This window comes from Kwoniella newhampshirensis, chromosome 4, assembly GCF_039105145.1.
Source record: "Kwoniella newhampshirensis strain CBS 13917 chromosome 4, whole genome shotgun sequence".
Classification (NCBI taxonomy): Eukaryota; Fungi; Basidiomycota; class Tremellomycetes; order Tremellales; family Cryptococcaceae; genus Kwoniella; species Kwoniella newhampshirensis.
The window spans coordinates 300,859-322,743 of NC_089958.1; the positions used below are offsets into that span (position 1 = coordinate 300,859).

The 21,885-nt window shown below is 51.2% G+C and overlaps 10 protein-coding genes across 10 annotated transcripts; 6 read left to right on the top strand and 4 right to left on the bottom strand.

Moving 5' to 3' along the window:
• Positions 1–548: 548 nt before the first annotated feature.
• Positions 549–3,013, top strand: IAR55_002110 (uncharacterized protein; the record flags this gene model as incomplete). The annotated part of the gene is made up of 6 exons (XM_066945227.1): positions 549–960; positions 1,032–1,167; positions 1,226–1,317; positions 1,369–2,183; positions 2,247–2,735; positions 2,858–3,013. 6 exons carry the CDS (start codon positions 549–551, stop codon positions 3,011–3,013), a joined length of 2,100 nt encoding a protein of 699 aa, XP_066803916.1.
• Positions 3,014–3,316: 303 nt separating this feature from the next.
• IAR55_002111 (uncharacterized protein) lies at positions 3,317–7,280 on the bottom strand (the record flags this gene model as incomplete). Its single annotated transcript, XM_066945228.1, has 7 exons — positions 3,317–3,448; positions 3,536–4,131; positions 4,189–4,290; positions 4,343–4,641; positions 4,700–5,680; positions 5,734–6,562; positions 6,617–7,280. The coding sequence occupies 7 exons, from the start codon at positions 7,278–7,280 to the stop codon at positions 3,317–3,319; spliced, it is 3,603 nt and encodes a 1,200-aa protein (XP_066803917.1).
• A 412-nt stretch (positions 7,281–7,692) lies between these two features.
• Positions 7,693–8,687, top strand: IAR55_002112 (uncharacterized protein; the record flags this gene model as incomplete). Its single annotated transcript, XM_066945229.1, has 5 exons — positions 7,693–7,741; positions 7,821–8,054; positions 8,110–8,157; positions 8,225–8,364; positions 8,460–8,687. 5 exons carry the CDS (start codon positions 7,693–7,695, stop codon positions 8,685–8,687), a joined length of 699 nt encoding a protein of 232 aa, XP_066803918.1.
• A 204-nt stretch (positions 8,688–8,891) lies between these two features.
• Positions 8,892–9,789, bottom strand: IAR55_002113 (imidazoleglycerol-phosphate dehydratase; the record flags this gene model as incomplete). The annotated part of the gene is made up of 5 exons (XM_066945230.1): positions 8,892–8,994; positions 9,050–9,149; positions 9,220–9,304; positions 9,374–9,559; positions 9,655–9,789. The coding sequence occupies 5 exons, from the start codon at positions 9,787–9,789 to the stop codon at positions 8,892–8,894; spliced, it is 609 nt and encodes a 202-aa protein (XP_066803919.1).
• A 299-nt stretch (positions 9,790–10,088) lies between these two features.
• On the top strand, positions 10,089–12,821 carry IAR55_002114 (uncharacterized protein; the record flags this gene model as incomplete). Its single annotated transcript, XM_066945231.1, has 8 exons — positions 10,089–10,805; positions 10,852–10,988; positions 11,031–11,490; positions 11,563–11,725; positions 11,849–11,892; positions 11,940–12,292; positions 12,371–12,597; positions 12,667–12,821. 8 exons carry the CDS (start codon positions 10,089–10,091, stop codon positions 12,819–12,821), a joined length of 2,256 nt encoding a protein of 751 aa, XP_066803920.1.
• Positions 12,822–13,056: 235 nt separating this feature from the next.
• On the bottom strand, positions 13,057–13,560 carry IAR55_002115 (uncharacterized protein; the record flags this gene model as incomplete). The annotated part of the gene is made up of 1 exon (XM_066945232.1): positions 13,057–13,560. The coding sequence occupies one exon, from the start codon at positions 13,558–13,560 to the stop codon at positions 13,057–13,059; it is 504 nt and encodes a 167-aa protein (XP_066803921.1).
• Positions 13,561–14,016: 456 nt separating this feature from the next.
• Positions 14,017–15,618, top strand: IAR55_002116 (mitochondrial 37S ribosomal protein mS45; the record flags this gene model as incomplete). The annotated part of the gene is made up of 3 exons (XM_066945233.1): positions 14,017–14,331; positions 14,404–14,589; positions 15,013–15,618. The coding sequence occupies 3 exons, from the start codon at positions 14,017–14,019 to the stop codon at positions 15,616–15,618; spliced, it is 1,107 nt and encodes a 368-aa protein (XP_066803922.1).
• Positions 15,619–15,891: 273 nt separating this feature from the next.
• Positions 15,892–18,320, top strand: IAR55_002117 (uncharacterized protein; the record flags this gene model as incomplete). Its single annotated transcript, XM_066945234.1, has 4 exons — positions 15,892–16,964; positions 17,134–17,342; positions 17,425–17,491; positions 17,546–18,320. 4 exons carry the CDS (start codon positions 15,892–15,894, stop codon positions 18,318–18,320), a joined length of 2,124 nt encoding a protein of 707 aa, XP_066803923.1.
• A 190-nt stretch (positions 18,321–18,510) lies between these two features.
• On the bottom strand, positions 18,511–20,300 carry IAR55_002118 (serine/threonine-protein phosphatase 2A activator 2; the record flags this gene model as incomplete). Its single annotated transcript, XM_066945235.1, has 7 exons — positions 18,511–18,614; positions 18,758–19,177; positions 19,345–19,469; positions 19,543–19,614; positions 19,673–19,815; positions 19,892–20,020; positions 20,085–20,300. The coding sequence occupies 7 exons, from the start codon at positions 20,298–20,300 to the stop codon at positions 18,511–18,513; spliced, it is 1,209 nt and encodes a 402-aa protein (XP_066803924.1).
• A 236-nt stretch (positions 20,301–20,536) lies between these two features.
• Positions 20,537–21,739, top strand: IAR55_002119 (uncharacterized protein; the record flags this gene model as incomplete). The annotated part of the gene is made up of 7 exons (XM_066945236.1): positions 20,537–20,575; positions 20,639–20,738; positions 20,799–20,814; positions 20,871–20,962; positions 21,022–21,397; positions 21,470–21,586; positions 21,661–21,739. The coding sequence occupies 7 exons, from the start codon at positions 20,537–20,539 to the stop codon at positions 21,737–21,739; spliced, it is 819 nt and encodes a 272-aa protein (XP_066803925.1).
• Positions 21,740–21,885: the final 146 nt, after the last annotated feature.

Sequence of the window (21,885 nt, forward strand, 5' to 3'; positions counted from 1 at the left end):
GGTCGACTGAAGCTGACAAGTTCTTCGCCGTGGACTGGACTGACAAGTAGGTACGGAAGGAGGGGAAGTGTGGGGATCTATGATCTTGTGTGGAAAAGCGGCTGGCGATTGAGCGTGAGTGATAATCGCTCGACTTGATGCGAGTTCGGGTCGAGCACGGCGCCTGTCGAATCCTCGTGCAATTGTGTGTTCTCGGACAGGTTTCGATCGGAGCGATGTGAGTTGTCTGCTTCGAGATGCGCGATACGCAAGCCAGACGTTGTTCAGATATAGGGCGATGATATGTATGCGGAGAAGATGTCAGAGGTGGTCACTGGGTATTGTTGTTCTGGTTGAAAGAGCGAGGAAGAACATATCAACAGCGTTGACTTTGAGCTTTGACGCGTCCGAGGCATTAAAGTGGGGCGCTCAAATACGTTTCATGTCGGATATTGAACCCGTCTTCGCTTTCGGGTTCAAAAAGGTCAGCTTGGCTCCCGACCAACCCACATTCATGTGGGTCCGCTCGTTCATTGACCCTTGTTTTCGGTACGATCACACCCCTCATCATGTCTCTTCGCAGACTGGTCAGATCGCCCGCCTCAAGCCTTGCCCAACAAGTCGGCGCCAGGAAAGTTCAATCCCTCTCGACGATCTGCTCAAGATGTCGACCTCGACAATCTCAGCTTCTTCGAAAATCCGTTCTTCCACCTTCGAGATCCTTGCTGCCTACTCAACGGCAACGGACATACGCCTCAGCAGCAGCCACAGCCATCACTTCTCCCCCAGATATTCCTAGTCTCATCCTGACTCGCGAGACCCCGCGAAGCTTGCCCGTGGCCGGAGCAGCTTCAATCACCTCCTTACTTGAGGACATTCGACGTCTACTCGTCACAGAGATTGGCGGGGCGGACTTATGGCTAGGACGAGTGGAGACAGCTCTTGAGGATCTAGAATTACAACGTCGAGGAAGAATAGGGGGTAAGTCGGCTGTGTCTTTCATTTGCAGAGCTGCTACCTCGACATGAGCTCAATCATCATCTCTTGCCTAGTAATCGGTGATCCCCTTGCTGCACCTCATGATGTCGTTTCGGCTTTATTGCAAGATCCTCTCACCGACTCAGAGGAGACAAGACAAGCTCTGATAAGAAGACATGAAGCGTCAAACATTGAAGTGTTCAAGATCAGGTCAGTCGCAATCCCGCTCCTGACACGGATAGCGACTGAAACGCTAGTTCCTTTCCAGACAAGATGCCAATCTGCATAGAGATCCTGAGGCTTTGGCTATCCCTTCATCATGGCTTCAGTCGACTGGCTATGATGTCGTGGAAATCAACTGTAAGTCTTGAGATTCAGTATTTCACTGGACGTGATGCTGACAACGCACAGCGCAAAATACCGACGCTGCCTTGTCCGCCCTTTTATCGGCCGACGCTCACATTGTTGTTCTCGACCCTATCCGACTGATCAACACAGCACAGCTATCGGCGATCCTCCCTGCAATCTTAGCACGGCAATCAGCCCATCTTGTCATCAACGGGCACTTACCGCCCAATGTTACACAAGCAGAGTTGGAAACTAATTTGCGAGATCAATTGAGTCGAATCAAGATCGAGACAGAGGATGGCACGACGTTCGATCAGGCCACTTCGACCATCTCATTTACTCAAGCTAATCAAGCTCTATCAGCTCTCGACGCTCTTGCAATTGGACTGGGAGATCATTCAGCTTCATCGTCCTCATCAAGAGCTGAAGCGTTCGAAGTATTCCAACGTAGATTCCTCGAATCACACATTGGCCCTCTTCAAACTACACTCTACCAATCCCTCGCTCCCCTATCTCAGCCACAGCTTCACACAGCTAAACAAACGGCCACCTTAGCGATCGCACACATATCAAACATAATATCTGCGGATAGGGATAGCACGCGAGCGGCCTCACGCACAGTCTCTGAGCTGAGACGGTCGGCCATGCAAGCGGCGTCAAAAGCGAAACATACCAGCGTGGTCAGTCGGGGGATAGAAGGTGCTGTAGTGGAAGGTGGAGTGAAATACGAGATGGACAAAATCAAAGCCGAGATAGAGAGGAGTTTCGACGGGAGGTTGAGCTGGTTAGGTTTGGTAGGGAGATTAAGAGTCGATGATGTCGCATTGGAGCTGGGTGGTTATGTAGGAAATCGATTCGGAGTTGAGCTTGAAAGGCAGGTGAGTGGTCCACTTTCCTCAGCAGATCGCCAGTACTGCGGACTAATTGCGAGTTTCGAGCAGATTATTTTCGAGACTGGGGAATTATCACAGCTGCAAACCAGTCTCGATCACGATGCTGATCACACTATTCGACAATTATCCAATCCCACTCACGGACCTAAGCCAAAAACGCACCCGTTCACCTCCCCGCTGCTCACCAATCATCTCTCTACATTATCCCTTTCCATCCCGCCATTGGCTCCAACCTCGCTCTTGACCCCCATTTTGACGCGACGCGATCAAATGCTTAATCAATCAGTACCTCGCTTGCAATTATCAGCCCAACGAGCATTACTCTCGACATACAGCACTGCTTTTTTGGGAGTAAGTCTCAGCTGGGTCAGCTATGTGCCGCCTCTGAGTACGATCTCAGCAGGGACAGCAACCGGATTAGGACTGTTGAGCATCGTGGCGTCGTTAGCGATGGGACAGAGATTGTGGGGTAGGGCGCAGAAGAGGTTTTGGAGGGATTGGAAGAGGATTACAGGGATGATGAAGGGTGACTTGCAAGTGAGTCCAGGGAGTCAATGGCTCGTCACACAGATGATCGCCTCGAACCCCGAGCCTAGCGGCTCATTTACCGTTGATACTCAACAAGCTTGACACTAGCTGACCTCGAATTGATTCCACAGACCCGATTTCAGTTCGCTCTCGAGACCCAAATATTGGCGAAACCTATTGCTGCAGCAGACGGTCTTGAGAAGTTGATTGAAAAGAGAGAAAAGAGACTGGACGAGTTACAAGATAGAGTCGACAAGCTTCGGTTGAGGTCGCAAACCGATCGATAGCTGACGGAGGTATGATGAGAGAAGAACAACGGGATGATGAAAGCAGAGATAACTGATAGGGTCCAGATACCCTGCAACGTCATATAAGCTATAGAGCTAGTGTTGATGCAAGTTCCACCCGGACAGTCGATTTTCGTCATCGCAGTCCGCGCTATGAGAATTGCTAGACAAGTAGGGAACAGCCAGTGCGATTCTTGCGACCATGACGATTGTCTCACATCCAATGCGATGCAATGCAATGCAATGCAATGCGCTGTCTACCTGTCTAATTTCACAGAATGCCATGCTGATCCGCGCCGTGCGCTACTCATCCTGCTTGACACGACCATAGCCTGACTCTCTATCTTTGTCAGGCAGATCAGAGAATCCGAACCCTTTTCCGAATCCACTCTTCTTTCCTTTACTAGTTCCACCTTCACCAAACTGTTCAGCCCACTACGAAAGAACGGAAAACCCAAAAGTCAGTCGTACTCATCTCAAGTCGAGGAATATTTGGTATGAGGTATTCCCGATCCCGCTCACCTTTCTCAGTTCTGGTAGAGATCCTTCTTCAGAACTTGACGGTCTAATCTCCTCCAAAGCCACTTTGAAATGTTTCCAACCCAACACTCTCGGTTTGGGCGTCCCCTCGACATTCTCACTCTCCTCTCCTTGGACCAATTCCTCTACGTTGTTGTCTTCCGACGAATCAGGGATGGATCTCGCTCTGTTCGCATCTAGTCTCTCTTCCTCTTCCCCTTGAGTGAGAAGTTGGGCCTCTCCTTCCCAGTGCCCACCGATTTCTGAGATACCTCTCCCGCTCTCTTCCTCCGGTTCAGGGATCAAGGGACTACCGTCTGCAACGGTTGACTGAGATTGCGAGCCTCCAGCCAACAAGGCAGTTTTCTGCTTTGTGATTTTCGCCTTCTTCCGACCTCCACCACTGCCGTCTCCGGGAGTTGGAGCGACGACCAAGACTTCAGCTTGCATCCCACCACCGGGGCCACTACTCGTCGGAGGTGTTGAAGTGGTAGAGGCAGGGGAAGGAGTGGACGAAGTCGTAGCATTCAACGGCTGCTTGCGCCAGGGGACATCGACAGTATCTTTCACAGCTGACAACGCCGCGCTCACGCATAGATCTGATCAACCGTATCATCTGTCAGCACTCATCTTCGGGGCGCAGGACAATGACGCACGCTTGAGATCGGAACCAGAGAAACCATCGGTGTCTTTGGCTAGACGATCTAGATTGACATCGTCGCCCAGCGTTTCGCCTCTCAGCAAGATTTGCAGAATGGCTAAATGATACGCTATCAGCTTTGCCTAACAAGCTTCAACTACTGGATGTACCTTTTCTTCCTTCAACACCCGGAAGATCGACCAGAAGTCTTCTGGGCAGTCGACGCATCACTGCATCGTCCAGGTCGTAAGGTCGATTGGTGGCACCGACAACGACCAATCTCTTGTCCTTGTTCGCGATTGCTGAACTCAAACCGTCCATCTCTTGCATAAACTCCGTGAGAAGGAGGTTATGCGACATCGAGCCTGCTGAGCCTCGAGAGATCCTCGCACCAAACAGCGCATCGACTTCGTCCAGGAAGACGACACAGGGCGATAATCGACGAGCGAGAGAAAATACCGCCTTGACCCTTAAAGGAGAATGACATCAGCAGCGAAAAGCAGGCGACATGTGACTGAATGACTGACAACTTCTCTCCCTCGCCGACATACATGTCGTTCACATCACTTGGCTGAATCGCCAACATCCTCGCCCCGCTCTCTGCGGCCACGGCTCGCGCAAGCAATGTCTTACCCGTACCCGGTGGTCCGAAAAGCAATGCTCCGGTGGTTGCATGTTCTTTCAAAATACCTCCTCGGAACGCCTCTGGAAAGAGAAGCGGCAGGGACACCATGGATCTAATTCCGTCGATAGTTTTCGCGGGCAGATGAACATCTTTGAATGATGTTGACGCTAGCTTGGTCGGATCAACAATACAAGGCAGTAACCTTTTCTCATGCTGAGACAGATCTTTGGCTTTCTTGATCTTCTCGACGACGGGATCAGTCAAGGCAGGAGACGAGACCGTTTTGCCGGACGATGCATTCTTCGAGCCGGCCTTGGTCGTGGAAGGCAGATATTGTTTGATTTGGTCGGATGTCAAAGTCTTCTCCTTCGACATTGCCTTTCTGGCCCTGATGATATCCTGCCACTTGACAAGGGCAACGTCATCCTTCACTTGTCCGCTCTGCACAGCGTTACCCAAGGCAATACTAGCGATGTGCGTTGCTTCTGGCCACGATATAACCGCACTGCCCCATCCCTTGCCGACACTGCTCGACTCAGTCTTGCGTGTGAGTGGTCGACCTGTAGATTCACTTGTGGTCAAGACCTCCAGCGGGTCTTCGAGGACACCGCCAAGATTGTGAACCGCTCGAGCCAGGAGAGCTGCACTCCAGACGCGTCGGTGAAATATCCGAGCTTCTTTCTCTTCCATTTTCTTTCGTTGTTGTGGGGCAGGGACGATTGGGAAGGCTTTCCAGACGATCGAAGACGCATGATCATCCTGATTGTCCTGTCGCGAAGGTGGGGCACCAAAACGGTTCATAAGCAGTCGCTGAAGTGGATGAGACGGCGGACGACTACTTTCGCCTGAACGAGCACCGAAAGACGGGAGAACAGAAGTGATACTACGGATATCATTAGAATAGACTATCGGATCGGCGATTAGAGAACTGCTCACCTTTTCCCAAGCATTGCCTTCAATCTCGATTGATCACCATCCTTGCGACCGTGGACATCGCCTTCTGCACTGCTCCACCACAATCTGGCTTGATCTCGAGGGCGCTTGACGACTTCCACATGATGTTGAACGTTGATCCCCATACTTCTGAACTTCTCCTCAATCGCTGAGATAGCTGCTTGGGCGGGGTCAAGATTGCCATCCGGATCTCCGCTCAGCTCGGTGTCCTCTCCATCCGGATCAGCGTTGCTGGTCTCCTCGTCCTCCTCCTTGATTGAAGAGCTTGACGGGAATCCGGGCGTAGTATGTGGCAGGAGTAGCGAGGGTGCACATTGCAGGACGATGCTTGTAGGGTATTCAAGCACTGATTCGATCACTTTGTTCTCATTCTTCCCTGTCCTTCCGCTTTTCGTGGCTGTGAAAACACCCTTTCGCCGTCTTCGCACTGCTTCTACCAAAGACGGCCACCATAGCGAGAACGTCTTCGACATGGCGATAGTGTTCTCAAGAAGGATTATCCGTCTTCTTCCTGGTTCTGTCGAGTCGGCGTTGATGATCTTGGCAAAGAAGGAGATCCACTCTTCGTTGACTTGCCCAGATCCCGCATCATCCTCCGGATGACCCAGGGAAGACATACCTCCTCCTCCATTACCACCACCGCCGCCACCCAAAACCGCAATGGGTACGCTGGTGAAAGCCATCCCCGGCATCCCATTACTCTCATCGCCTTCTCCTTGCTCTTCGGCTTCTCTCCGTTGCGCGAAGTCCGGTTGAGGTGCCGGACTGTATAAGGGATTCATTATAAGCGGGAGCGGTGGGGGTCCAGCGACTTAAAAGTCTGTCAGCTCTACTTTCAAGGCGTCACATATGTAGCGAGGCTTACGACGAGATCCAAGAGGTGACGAAACACCATCGAGTCCAACTCCCAAGACCAGATCTAGCCGGACGACATCGGCCTCCAGTTCATTTGCCAACTTGCTAACGGCCTCTCCAACATAGACCTCGCCGCCTTCGAAAGGTGAAACCAACGCCATGACAGCTTCAGGATCCTGGTCTGCTGGTATCTCCTCATTGGCTGCAGGCCCAGTCTGCGGTCTTCCATCTGCAAACGTTATGACATGGGTAAAGGGTGATCGGAGGATCGAGTCGTCTGCGAGATGTTGATTCCGAGGTAAGAAGGAGGTCGAAAGATGAGTCAGGATAGGACGTATTTCAGCAGGGAGGGGAGAAGAAGGAGACGTGGGATGTGTGACTGCTGTCGTGAGCGATCCTAGGTCTTTCTCTCCTATTGAAGAGGATAGTCGTTCTTCTGGCGGAAAGGAATCTACGGCTTCGTCCGGGTTTTCAGGAGGAGTTGGAGCCGGTGGTTCAGGTTCGACTGGTGTGGATGGAGCGATGAAAGTTCTTCTGGATGATGTTGACCGTGGTAAAGAAGCTACCGAGCTGGTCTGAAGAGTTCGTGTACTGCCTGAAGGTATGCTGAGGAGTGATCTCGAGACTGGCGGGAGGACCTTTTGTCGGAGGATGGTGGGGGTTAAGCGACGCATGGTTGACTATGTATGATGCTGGGTATCGATAAAGAAACGAGTATGACGCGGTCTGAGGTGGCTATGTTGGTACGGTCTCCACGATGGAGAAGGATGGAGTGATTCGATGAGAGATGTGCAGCCAAGGAGCCCACCAATACAGGCTGAGGTATGATGATGATCAAGCGAACAATAGATGACAATTAGCTGTGTGGGCTAGAGAGGGAAATGGCGGAGATCACATTGCAACTCCGTCTCTATTGCGCCGAACACCGCTGTCATGAGCATCCACCATTGACGATTGTTAGTTGTCGACCAGATACGGTGACTTCATCACCGTCGACTTCACTGCTTCCTCGTTGCTTTCGCCTTGGATAGCCAATCATCCAGTACTCGAAGGACCAGGCAGCAGTAGACGAGTACATCGTTCAAGATGGTCTGGAGAACGACGTTCATAACCATGTCCACCTGCTTCTTGCTGGGTATGTGCATTCTTCCTCCCATGTTCTTCGGCATGTACCGCAAGCTGACATTCGTTTCCCACCTCGCCTCGCCTCGCAGGGACGACGTTCACACATTGGATCGCAGACCATAACGTCCTATGGAGAAATCCAGTGACCTCGGACGCTCTCGCCACATCTGTGAGATATTATTCATATCTGAGTTCCGCTCCGAGAGGACTGGGTTGGGTGTATTGTTCCATCGGTCTCGTCGCTATTCTGAGTGTATGTGGGAGAGGGATCAAGGGGTATAAAGGGAATGGCGGAGAAGTCTTGTTCGATGGTGGAAGCTTGGGTTTGTCCTTTCAGGCCACGTCGGAAGACGCAGCAGAGCTGATAGCTTCCCCTAGTACTCTCCGCTGCTATTGCCTATACTCAATTAGCAGATGTTGGACCGAGTAAGTCCAGGTTCCATAAGCTCGCTTTCCGTACAGCACTTTGACCCGGGTCCAACCTCTATCTCAGCAATCTCTCTTTTCCCTTCACCTCTACCGGAAAATCTACTTGATCACCCGACCTACCCCGGGCTCGTCACGGCGGTTCGAGATCTTGCCACAAGCAACATAATGACCGCCGTCATGCTCACAGGTCTGATGCTCCTTCAAGTAGGTTTCCCATTCTTGATCTTTCCTCGCTGTGCCTCACACATAGGCGATAATCCTATACACAGGCTATGACTGACCTGTGACTTGCAATCTAGGCTGGCCGATATTACGCCAAGAGACCATCTTCCTCACCCCCAACTACGGTCGTCGATCCAAGCGCTTCTACACCCCCTCGAGCCCCTTCACCTGAGAAACAACCTTCTCCCATCTCCCTCAGATCTTCGACACCTTTCCGAGAACTGACAGAGGAAGAAGCGATGGAGTTGAATGGGAGCGATGTACAGAAGAGCGCATCAAAGAGAAGGGGAACTAAAAAGCGATAATTCGCAGGCAAAGATGGTCCAACAGGGGGTATCATCAAGAAGTCGAGTGGGGAAGCGAAACGAAGAAATGTGATATTGCGGAATGTGACTGTCAACCGAGCCATGAAAACCCGCAGATCGGATTATGCATCATGTCATGTATATCTATATTACAGGGCGAGAAAACCGTAAACAGCTGTGAACAAACCTCCGTGAGGCCAAGCTTTATAAAGCGAGAACACCCTTGGTACTGGGAACGTCATCGCCGCCAGTCTTGCTGATCGCCATACGTATAGCGAGTGCCAAAGCCTTGAAGGCAGACTCGGCGCTACATCCACGTCATCAGCACAGGCAAAGACAGGTATGAAGGAAGTGCCGCTCACATGTGGTGGTTGTTCTCTCCTCGGATGAGATCGACGTGGAGAGTAACACCAGCAGCGAAAGCAAAAGACTGGAGAAGATGAGAAACCATTTCGGTGGACACTGAATTGTTCGACTCGTCAGGATCTACACTTCAAGCAGCAGTCGTATGACGGATATCGGTCACACTCACAATCTCCGACCTTCTCTCGAGTGAAGGGAAGGTGACAGACAAAGTACGGTCGTGAGGAGATATCAATCACCGCTCGGGACAATGACTGCACGAAGACTCAGATGAGCTAGAGCTCTTTTGCATGCATGAACGATGCCATTCAGTGGTGACTCACCTCATCCAATGGCGCATAAGCATAACCGTATCGCTTGATTCCTTTCCTCTCTCCCAAAGCCTTCTTGAACGCCTCGCCAAGAGCCAGAGCACAGTCCTCGGCAGTGTGATGGTCGTCAATGTGCAAGTCACCCTTGCATTGCATCTGGAGTGACATCCCACCGTGCTTTGCGAGCGCGGTGAACATCTGCAAAGAGGACAGAATGAGGCAGTCAGCTCTATCTCTTTCAAGCCCCCACGCTCAGAAGCACTGGGACAAGGCGGTTCGTCTCGTTCACTTACATGGTCAAGGAATCCGATACCAGTGTTCACATCAATGTTCTGGGTGGTAACCCCTGGGACATGGTCGAGGTCGATAGAGCAAGAGATGACGGTCTCGCTAGTCTTCCTCTCCACAGTAGCTGTACGTTCGGACATGGTGATTGGGTTTGTATGGGTATGAAGACGAGGCCTGCTGAGGTGAGGTGTACAGATGAGGAATGAGCATGAAGATCTAACAGCGTTCAAGACGAATCATACAGTGAGTGTTGTGGAAAAATCCCGGTTACCGACTCCTGCAATTCTCAACTGCCAACCACGTGGGATTCAACGATCATCCTCGATCATAAAAAGTCAAAAAGAACAGATCCAGTCATGTTGACTTTCTGTACTCCTCATTTCCTCATTGCATCTTGACACACGCACTGCTTCTCGGCTCATCGCTTGATCGAACACACATGTCTGTCAAGACCGCAGAGTATCATATCGCTGCTGCTCACAGTCTCTCCGTTCCCCACCAATCGTCCGGTCCATCGAGTAGCAATGGAGGACATCCAGCGCGTGGTGGCGACGCGTCGCGAACATTATTGTACCCCACGTCTCATGTCGGCAGAGAGGCCAATGACAACAATCTCAAACGACGCAAACTCTCCCCAGACGTTTACGAAGCTTCCTCTTCGTCATCCATGAAGCCTATCCCTCCCTCTCACACACCTTCCGCAGCTCCACTGAGCACTCCACCTCTTCAACGATCCGACGTGCCGACCTCCGCACTGTTATACCATTTCGCACTATCGGCGCATCAGGCATCTCATCGTCACCTTCAGCAAGCTTTCATTCCCACTTCCGTCTCTGTCGATCCAAATGCGGGCTCCCCTGTACTTTCCCTTCATACACCTGACGGACCCAGACGATTTGTACATGACCCAGAAGCTGCAAACAAAGCGCTTGGTCTACAACTTCTGGCGTTGGATCTCCTCAAAGCTGGACTAGCAGATTCAGGATTGTCAGATCGAGAGAGGGTCGCATTCGGTCTTGAGTTCGGTATCGTCGGCTACAAGGTGTATACAGGCTGTAAAGCAACGATGAAGGGGAAAGGAAAATCGCGTGAACAAAGACAGGTTGTCGATCTAATCAACCTGATGGATGATGTCCAGGATACTACCGCCCAAGCTGTGAGTCGCTTGCTCCTGCTGCAAAGTGGCAACTGACATTATGCAGTATTTCGTGGCTCAACGACAATCTTCGTTGATGAATATGCGACTTCAACTCGAACTGCTGAATGCCAGACTGGCATTTGTAAGGGGTAAACTCAATCTTGGGAAGAGGATGGTACAGGCTGCATTATCGTCCAATAGGTAGGTCGAGAGGATCTAGATCACTTTCTGACATGTTCGCAGAGACAATCCTACCCATAGATATGCTCTCTACCTTCTCTATCTCGAATACATCGAATCCGCCGCTCCAGCAGAACTCCTGAGTGTGGTCGATGAACTTCTGAACGAAGCGCAAACGAATAATCATCTGTGGATTGTCCAGCTTGCTGGTCTTATCAAGGCTCGATCTCTGTTCGTCCATCGTCGGTGGGAACTCGTCCCCTCCGTTTCGTCGAATTTAGCGGCTGCTATCGGGTGGACGGACGACATGGCTCCTGACAAAATGCTGTCTGGTGCGCCAAATGAGCGTACCTGGAAGGCATCCCTGATCATTCATTATCTGCTTATGAGAACTCTGTGGGAGGGCCGAATAGGCAACGACGAGGCGGCGAAGAGCACAATGAAGAAGGTGTATGTTATGATGGATTTGACGGCGGAACAAGGAGTTTTCGATACGATCCGGATCAATGGTGGTGTGCTCAAGGTAAGCAACAATATTGTAATTGACGCTAACGATCAGATTGACATACCGAAATGTCAACCTCTCGTGGTACAGGTCACGCCACCGAACATCATATTCGTCGTCACCTACCTCACGACGGTCGTGAGTCGACGCGAATTCACTGGCGCGGCAAAAGCTTGTAGAAACCTCGTGCATTCTAAGGTGATGCGGGAGAAAGAGAATTTTGCTCGAGCAGATGACATGTGGGATACAGGATGTGAGCGCAAAACGATAGTTACATGCTAACAACCTTCAGTCTGTGCGTTGCATGGACTCGCACAAGCAAGAGCACTCCAACAAGAGATTATCACTATAAGAGGCGAGGTGATGATGGAGCAAGCCACGGCTCTTATATCGCGCAGCAGCTTTGACGAAGCTCACAAGGTGAGTCGATCGAAGTGGTGTCTCACAATCACTGACCCGTTTGACAGTTACTACTGGAGACTGTCGATCATCTTGACTCAAACGACCTTTTCCATCCTCTGTCTCCCCATCTGTGTCTGTTGTTCGCGCAACATGCTCATTTCCTTGGCCTTGACACGCTAGCAGTTCGATACTATCGCGCTTGCAAAGCACTCATCAACGAGGGCAGTGAGCTCAGTCTCATCGCTGAGATTGGCCAACTCGGAGCGGAGAACAACCTCTTCGACTTGTTGGAGAATCCAAAGATGCAAGATGAGGTGAATGCGTTGGCGGACAAGTGTAAGATGAGTACGAGCGCAATGTTCACCGCTGCGGGACATTTCTTGGCCAGTCTGACGGACAGCAATCGGGTGCATTCGAAGTGAGTTTTCGTGTGATGCGCACTGCTTTGCGCCTTGACATGAACGGAAAGGCTGATGTGTGCACGTCGGTGTTGCAGGAAACAATTGTCAACCGCATATGAAATCAGTCAACGAACGAACAACAACGTTCTCCGACTTCTCATCTTTGCCTTCACAACAAGCACACATCACTACGGGGGTCGTGAGCGCATGCTACGACAGCTCGAAACGGGTCGGGACATTTCCCGGCTACTCGGAGGGAAAGACAGAGCAGATGGTGTTGGTCAGACAGTCCTTGGTCTGTGGTTTGCGTATCGCTTGAAGGGTGAGGAGGCTTTCGCTCTTCGTGCTAAAAGGAGTCACAGGCTGATATCTAAGGGTTATCGATATACAGAGTTCAACAGGCAGGAGGGTTATCAAGAAGGGGTGATAATAGCCCGGGAGAGCATCCAAGCTCATTCGGCGCGATTGACAGAGATACGGAAATCTGCCACTCAGATGGCCTTGCGCATGTCAGACGCTCGGCGTGCGGTCAATGGTCAGCAGTAGAGGAATCAGGAGGTGAAGACCGAGCGCTGAGGTCGGTAAGCTTATCGCCACCAGTTGTATTTGGTGACATGACCAGCATGGTCTTGAGGACTCCTACACCATCATCGTCTTTGAACCCAGCAGCCACTTCTGGTATGGTGATGTATTCATGTCATGTCGTAATGTGCGCGAAAGAGCTGCCAAGTCGAATATGGTTCCAGCTGAGCTTCCTTCCATCCTGCGTCTCTATCCTCTTCTATCCCACTCTGCAAATGACCTCGCCACCTAAACCTGCTCTCCAAGCTTCCCAACCTTCCATATATTTTTCCCCTCTCACTCTACCCTGTCTCTGATCCTCTTCTGTCCTAACAATCAAGATCTCACCGATCCCTACTCCAGCGACATTCCTCGCTCTTTTCCCTACCAACAATCTACCAAGTTCGTCCCTGGTGACCAACACCCTAAAACTCGACTTCGAAACCAAATTCATCCTCCTCAATACCGGTTGCCCATTCCTATGTTTCAGACCTATCCACAATTTTCGCGCGGGTATAGGCAAGTTGGGGAACTGGGAAGGGGAGGGTCCGGCGGGTGAACCGAGGGTGACGTTTGAGATGAGACCTGAGCGAAGGAGGATGGAGGAGATGGCAAGCGATGATGTGGAGTATGGGAGGGAGGTCTGGGCGTGGAATCCTCGCGAAGTGTTTTGGAGATGGGCACAGAGATTCGCGGGGAGGGGACCAAGAGCTTTGGTCGTCATGACAAAGGCCAAGGGGGGTTTCTTCAGCGCTCGATGGAAAGAAGGGTGTTTCAAGACCGCGCGGGATTCGAGCTGCCTTTCTTTTGTAAAGTTATGAATCGATGAGATTTGACAGACCTGGCGGGTCTCAAGCGATGTGTTTATACTGGCGATACCAGTGCGATCGAGCGATTGCACCTGTTGTAGAGGGGTTGTGTTTGTTGGTGAGTGATCCAGGACGAGATCAGACTTTTGGACGAAATCTCAAATCTCGAGCGAAGACCATTGGCGGATACGGAACCAAATTCCCAGACATTTTGAAAAGTGCCACATCTTAACTCCCTGCTTCAGCATTGCAAGGAAACTCCGCGTAATGCCGATCACCTGCTGATACGACCCATCTCATCCACTCGACTCTGAAATTTCAATCTTTCGCCCATCATCTCTTTCTATCCAGCCTCAATCACCTACACCACCATGCCATTCACGACGTCCATCGCTGGTCCTTCCCGACTCCCCTTCCAGGCAATCACGACCTGTCGACGGAGTCTGCTCTCTTCCCGACGAAGATGGGCCTCGACCGAAGCGACACCTGAGATCTCAGATGATGTCCCTCCTCCTTCCGATGCCGCTGAATTGACCCTCGATCCCTCCCCGATCGACGATGTCGCTCAAGCCGGTACGGGCAGGAAGGCGGGAAAAGTGTTCTTCCGAGAATGGTTGAGGACTGAAGGTGAACAGTTTCGTGTTCCTGTCAAAGGTCGTAAAGCCCAATGGCTCGGAGAAGGAGTGGTGAGTGGTTTTTTTCGCTTCTGCTACCGCATTGTACGACCTGATCGCTGACCAGAATCTCCCTTGCCGCAGCCATACCCCAGTAATCCCACGTTCCGACCACCTCCCCCACTCTCCAACTATGTCCAAGACCAGGTCTTCGCCGAGCTGCGTCGAGGTCGTACAGTCGCTGAATTGAGCGAAAAATACAATATCAGCAAAGCCAGGATCGAGGCTGTTAGGAAGCTGAAAGAGGTCGAAGCGGAATTCAAGCGCAGGGTGAGTCCCTTCTACACATCTTGAATGCCTTGCGCTTGCCATGTTTATGGCGTCACACATCTCGGATGATAAAAAATATGACATAACCTTCGTTCTGAAGACACAAAACACATGGTTATCCTTATATTTCTTCACTTTCTGAAAAGCTCCCTCCCGTTTGATCTGTTGTTCATAGTGCGCAAAGATCATCAGCTGACGACTCCGTTGGATCTCTTCTGCCTTTGATCGCTTCAATACAACAGGTGAGTGATTTGTATCCTGTCGCACATACTCCCTCCCCTGCCCCTCTCTGTGATGTTTACTTAGATTAGTCTTTAAGACTTCAAAATGGTTATAAATCCATGCATGGCTTTCTGATACCCACTCCTCTTCCTTCCTTCTCTTCTGGGCGAAACGATGGACTGTTGCTGACGTATCGTTCAGTCCCTTCCCCTGCAGAAAGCTTTCCTTGACGGTCTGGAACCCCTTCTCGGAGTTCAAGTTCCCATTAATCCGAATACGCGAGAGCACGATGCTTCTCGAGCTCGACAGATCGACCTGGCTCACGATTCTCATCCCTCTACCGCTACGGAACGACTCGAAGAACAGCGATGGGAATCTGGCGTGGGCCAAGAAGGAGCATTCGGTGGTCGTACGCGGGATGCTGCGAAACAGGGGATCGAACATACCGCCTGGGAGTTCAGAGATGAAGAGACCGTGCTTGAGGATAGGAGGGTCCTGAAGGCTAAAGAGGAAGAGGTGAAGAGAGAACCTAGTCATGAGGGAGTCGCTGCCGAAGTGCTCCATAGGGAAGTCCTCTCCGCATCGTTATTCCAGAACCCAGCGACAGAACAGGCCAAGGCGAAGAAAGCGAAAGATGAAGAGCGCGCAAAGAGAGCCGCAAAGGACACGAAGAAGGTCCAGGGAGTGACAATTGGTGGGATTCATTTCGTTGATACATCGGGTACAAAGGTGTTCGGAGGGGAGAACAAGGGGGAAAAGATCAGGGAGAAAAGACATCGACGAGCGGAGAAGAAGAAGCAAGCATGATCAGGCGGCCAGTAGTAACGAATGATATGAAAATGGATGCAAAATGGACTGTCATTCTGAGCTGCAATCTGCATGCAGCTAGCGATAAATCCAGTTGACCAGAGTGAGGGGTTTGTTGTTGCGAAATGATAATGACTGACGCGAGTGACAACCTTCCCCTTTCATCCTTTTTGTTGCGTTTCTTCGAGTCTTTCAAGTGATCTGTACCACACATAATGCAATAACAACTCTCCATACACACTGGACGAAGCTGATTGTGTCGACGGTCTCGCCATGACGTCCTCGACAGCAGGGTACGAACCTCTTCCCAGCGACCATGCATCCTCTCCGTCGTCCAGCTCTGGTTTCACATACCCACCCACAGCTCCTTTCGGGTCGCCACACCCGAGATCACTCCTCTCTTCCTTCCCTCCTCTCGAGCGTCTTTCAGCCTTTCTACCCTATCTTGACCGCCTCGTCTCTTCGTCTCATCCTCAACCCCTACCCCTACCCGGCCCCGGTCTCGGACTCGGTCCGAATGGCAGCTCTTTCAAACCATCACATCGAAATCGATTGACACCCCCTCTGATACTCAGATACTTGCTCTATGCCATCGGAGGACTTGTCATCTCTCACTATGCACTCGTCGGTGCATTCCCCTCCTCTTCCTATTCTACCAGATTCTCGGCATCCGCAACAACGCCCACAACCACATCGAGTGTCTCTCGACTCGACGATCTCATCTCTCTCAAAGACGAAGGATCAACCTCGCAAGCGGGTACGTTCTTTCGAGATCCATATCCTATCAAATCGATGCTTGCTTTTTGGGAATTAGCCGAGAAAGAGGTCCTTTCAAAGGGCCACAAACTGGATACATGTCATGGACAGCTAGGTCGAGAGCTCGTCGAAGCGTATCATGAAGGCCAATTATCGTATTGTCGATCTCCCTCCGGTTCGAATGAAAGAGGGGATTTCATCCCTGTACACAATAAGGGCGATCTTCCTCCGCACTCCGACTCATCAGACGAGATCATTGTGAATGATAACAGGACGGAAATCACCTGTATACCGGTGCACCATTCCAAATTCTCAAAATGGTGGCCATACCCCGCTTCTCCATGTCTGTCGAAGAACTTGAGACCGGTCAAAGATCAGTTGAAACGATTCCAAGCGGTAGGATGCGAGATCACGAGGGAAGGAGATGAACTGAGGAATGAGATGGGGAGAGAGAAGTTTTTGGGCGGTGATATCGATTTGATCGATCTGGGTGAAGAGGGACAGGGGGAAGAGGGACAGCAAGAGGGGGAATGTAAAGAGAGAATTGAGAGAACGGTTGTTGTTATTGGACGTCAGGATCAGTGGAATCCGTGAGTCTTCATCTCGTGTATGTCGAGCGATATCGACTACCACACGCGAAGTGCGGCTATAGCAAGCCGTCTTGACGACGGGTCATGTCGGTGATATGTCTGTCTCAAAAGAGTTGCCATGGGGGCTCGACGTGCTCGCAGAGTTATACTGACTCAAGTGCGTCGCCAGCTTCCACGTAGCCGAAGATCTCATCACCACCCTCGTCACCATCTTTATCGCAGCCCGGACCGCCCCGGCACTGATCAACACGCGGGTCCAGCTCGTCTTCGCTGAAGGGTTTGGGATGGACCAGAATCATTTCACACCGTTATGGGATAGAATAGGGGCATGGGCGCCTAGAAGATTGAGCTTGGATCCGTGGGGAGAGGGTGTTTGCTGTATGTGTGCGATGCGTCGCGGCTCAGCTGTTGCGGATCAGGTACTTGACTGGCAGATGCTGACATAGGTTCGCGCACCCAGTGACCAACGCAATACATAGTGTCGGGGCGGGCGCTTCACTCCTTTCCGCCATGGGCGTTGGCCAACCGTAAGTACACCCCGGTTGGAATATCGAGCGAGAGACGCTCACGCACTATCACAGTTACTCCTGTGTATCGACGATAACGTGGGCGGCATCCCATTACTATCGCCACATATTCGGCCTCATACCCAGATCCCTCTCTCGCCCAGCGAGCAATACTGAAACGCCCCGACCTCGACGACCCATCAACGTGCTCTGGCTCTCACGTGCCAAGCTCGATAGCTATGCGAAGACACACAACGACTGGTCGAGCTGGCGAGACATCCGACATATATCGAATGAGCCTGAATTAGTCGCCAAATTTCGCACAGAGCTAGCAGCCATGTGCGAAGATGTTTCGTCTTCGTCGAAGGGATTTGGTCCGGGAGGATGTGTATTTGAAGACGCTCAGGAAATACCCGAAACATGGGCTTTGTCCACACCGTCGTCGATCTCATCCCCGTCCTCTGACTTTGGGGGTCAAACAGCAGCAGTAGAGGGAGAAGAAGAAGAAGGAGTGCAACGAACACCAGTGCCCATCCGATTCGCAACACTAGATCCGACAGTCCACGCTCTCGAAACCCAAATCCATTTCGTGGGTCATACCACCATCTTGATCTCCTCGCATGGCGGAGCGCTGGGTTTATCCCTCTTCTTACCTCCGGGAGACGGGGTGGTGATTGAGTTGCAGGTGGAGAAGGTTCAGGGGAATTTCCATTTCCAACATATGGCAAAAGAGATGGGACACGAGTATGAGATGGTGGAAATCACTAGGAAGGTGGATACTGATGTCGTTTGGCAATCGTTAAGAAGGTGGATATGGAAGGTCGCTCAAACGGATTTGGAAGAGCAGTAGGGGATGCTACTGCCGGGTGTGAGCGTATTCGGAATTTCACAATGCTTGGTCATAATAGACATACATAGGTCAAAATCTAATAGCTTTCGTCGATCAATCTCTCATTTGTGCTTGGTATATATACATTTATGTTGTGAAACACTGTCGGTATATGCATCTTGGGAACTTGTGCCTTTCTGAAATCGCCTACTCAGTCAAAGGGGATTGGCTTGATGCCCGATCGAGATGTGAAGATTGGGACCACATCTTTGTGCGCTTGAGCATCTGCTTGTGCCGCTGCAAAGGCTGATGGCACTGCGAGCCATGGTTTATCAGCGCTACGAACCCTTGATCTGATATCTTCCCCCCCAGTCACCCATTTGACATGGCGTCGCAAGTTCGCTCCCTTGTCTGAGCCACAGTGACACGAGAAAAAGGGAAATACCGCTTCCACTCACCTGGTATACCACAACAATCCATCGCCCATCCCGTCTCTCCCTTTAGATGAACATGACCATGTTCATCTTCCTCTCCCTCCGTAACCTTGCCTTCCCTCATCTCCTCCTCCAACACGTTTCGCAACTCTTCATCCTCATCAGCCGAAGGGAACGGTAACAACCCTTTACTCCCAAACAAAGCATGTTGCATGACCGGCAACTTGCCCAACACTTCCGCGATATACATCTTCCTCATGCCGTCGTTGACCTTTGTCCAGCTCTTCACGGCGGAGATGTCGTCTAACATGGGCGAATGCCATCGGAGAGAAGCGGTCTTGATGGAGTTTATGAATGAGATGCAGGAGAAATACATGTAGGAGGGGGAGAAAGCTTCGAGGATCTCGGGATCGTGGATCGATTTCGGTCGGAGGTGTTTATGGTCTGCGGGATGGCAATACGAGTGTCAAGAGGCAAGATGATGGTATAGGCCGCGATGGTGAGAGGGGGGGCCCGTCACAGAGACAAGAGTTGTTTGGCCAGAAGAGAAGTTCAATAATAGGTAAAGTCAGCAGCAGACCTTCATGACTGGTCACATTGCTGTGACTCGCCTTTCAGCTGTCCACTGCCCCATAAGAAAGGTAAGAACTGGTAATCGTCCAGACCCCAGACACCGTGTGAACCAGCCGGTTCGAGCCAGTAGGTCGATTGCATGTATCGCATGACTTCGATGTAACTGGGAGATCAGATATTTGTCAGCTTACCGTTTCAACGCACAAAGCAGACGATTGGCCCCGACCTAGACTCACCGCCAGAATACCCCTAGGACGAGGAAAGGGTAATCGTTCTCGGTGAACACGCCGAGCTTCGTGAGACACAAGCTATACTTGACGTATCAATCAGAGCTCCCATATAGCGACGAGGCGAAGTCCGACTCACAGCCAGCATAAGAAGTTAAACTCCATTCCACTGCCATAATCGACTCTTTGCTTATTTCCCCACGACTCCTTGAAGTACACCTCGACTTCTGGGACAGCCTCGGCAGGTAGCGAGGGTATGCGAGAATGGAGCTCTGCTGATGCCTGGGGGCGGAACAAGCACGAGTCAGTCATTCTGCTCGGGTTGACCTGCGCAGGTAGAGTTGAAGCACGGACGCACCTCGCCCACTTTGTCATAGAAAGTTTTGAATGCTGGATTGCCAAATCGTGAGAGCTTGTTATCGACAGGAGGTGTTGACTTGGCTATGTCCAAGACAGAGTTGAGGATACCGATGATTGGTCTAGTTCGCTGTACTCGACGCAAATATTCAGCTTAGACGTATAGAGGTCGGGGGACGCACAACGTCACTCACCTCTGAACCTTCTCCTGCATCTGTCAGCTTCTTTCCGACCACGGCGTCATTCAAATCTTGCACGAATTTGACAATCTCAGCATGAGTTTTGGATCGTTGAAAAGCGGCGAGATGGGCTTTGGAAAGGATATGCTTCGTAGGGACGATGTAGGACGTAGAAGCGATGGGTCGATCGGGTTCAGCTTCGGCGAGCGAGGATGTAGGGCCGGGCGTCATCTTGAGCTACGGTCAGTGTGAGGTGAGGATATGTTCGAGTGAGCAGGAACGATGGAGGGACAGAGTGGAATGGAGGGCCAAAGGTTGAAGAGGTTAAGTAAATGAACCGAGTGCTATAAAAAGAGCCGAACCGGCTCACCTGCAATCACTATTTTGTTGTCACCATCCCGCTACTGATGCTTGTTTTCATTTCACTCATACGATACATCTTCTTCCTGCAGTCTCTCAACGCCATCATGTCCGCAGCCGCATACACCGATGCGGTCATGCTCTTCGTATGTGAAGCTCAATGCACCATTCACTCTGCTACTTACCTGACAATGTATCTCAACCAACAGGGAGACTCTCTCACTCAGGCGTGGTCAGAAGGATCGCTAGCCCAGCGAATGGCCGAGTATTACAACAGACGAATCGACGTCGTCAATAGGGGGTTTGGCGGTGAGTCTGTGACATGGTTGCGAAGAGACGACGGCTCTGCTGATGCATCGACCATATCAGGCTATACTAGCACTTGGTACGTCCGCTCATCACACCTGTTCAAGCGCGTACGGCGGACTGACTGCCTCTCAGGGCGATCCCCGTCTTCGAACAGGTTTTCGCTACAAAGGAAGCTCGAGAGAAGGGATTGGCTCAGGAGGTGAGACTCATCACTATTTGGCTTGGTACGTCTCATGCTATCTCTTTGAAGACAGCCTTCCAATGACTATGAACCTGAGTGTAGGTGCAAATGACGCATGTCTGCCTCCCACCGCTCAACATGTCCCTATCGAGACATACAGAGCCAATCTCCATCATCTCATCGCCCAAGTCCAGTCACCCTCATCCGCATACCACTCCCCCAATACCAAGATCGTGCTCGTCAACCCTCCACCGATCATTGAAGACGCATGGCTGAAAAGCAGGGTTGAGAAATGGACGGATTTCGGAAGTCAAGGTCCCAAACCTGATCAGAACAGGGATGCCAAGGTGACCAGACGATATGCAGAAGTGTGCAAGGAGGTTGCAAAGGAGACGGGAGTGCCAGTCGTTGACCTGTGGCAAGCGATCGTTGATGCGGCAGGTGGTGAAGCCGACGACCAACTTGCGCCATATTTCTAGTGAGTCCTTCCTGTCGTGGTCAACTTTTACACACACACAGAGTCACGCTGATCAAGATACTTGATCCCCAGTGACGGATTGCATCTCACCTCTGAGGGCTACGCAGTCTTATTCAAGCATCTCACTGCTCTGATCGAAGAGAAATATCCAGAACTCAATCCGGAAGGCATGACCATGAGGATGCCACAGTAAGTTGACGAACCCCCCTTCATCTCAGGCTGGCTGGCTGGCTGGCTGGCTGATGTGTACGTCCGACCTCCAGTTGGGCAGATGTGGACATGGAGAAACCAAGAATCGCATTTGACAAGGTCTTGAAAGGCCGTTTGGCCGGGGAGCTCTGAGCTGAGTGATTCGGACGGGAAGGATGCATGTAGACAGAATGTGTAGACACAATGATGTAGAGAGAGAGTATTAGATGTAAATAGCAATATAAGTGATAACAAATCAGATCTGACGCGTGCTGGATATTTGAGTGTGTGTGTTTTCA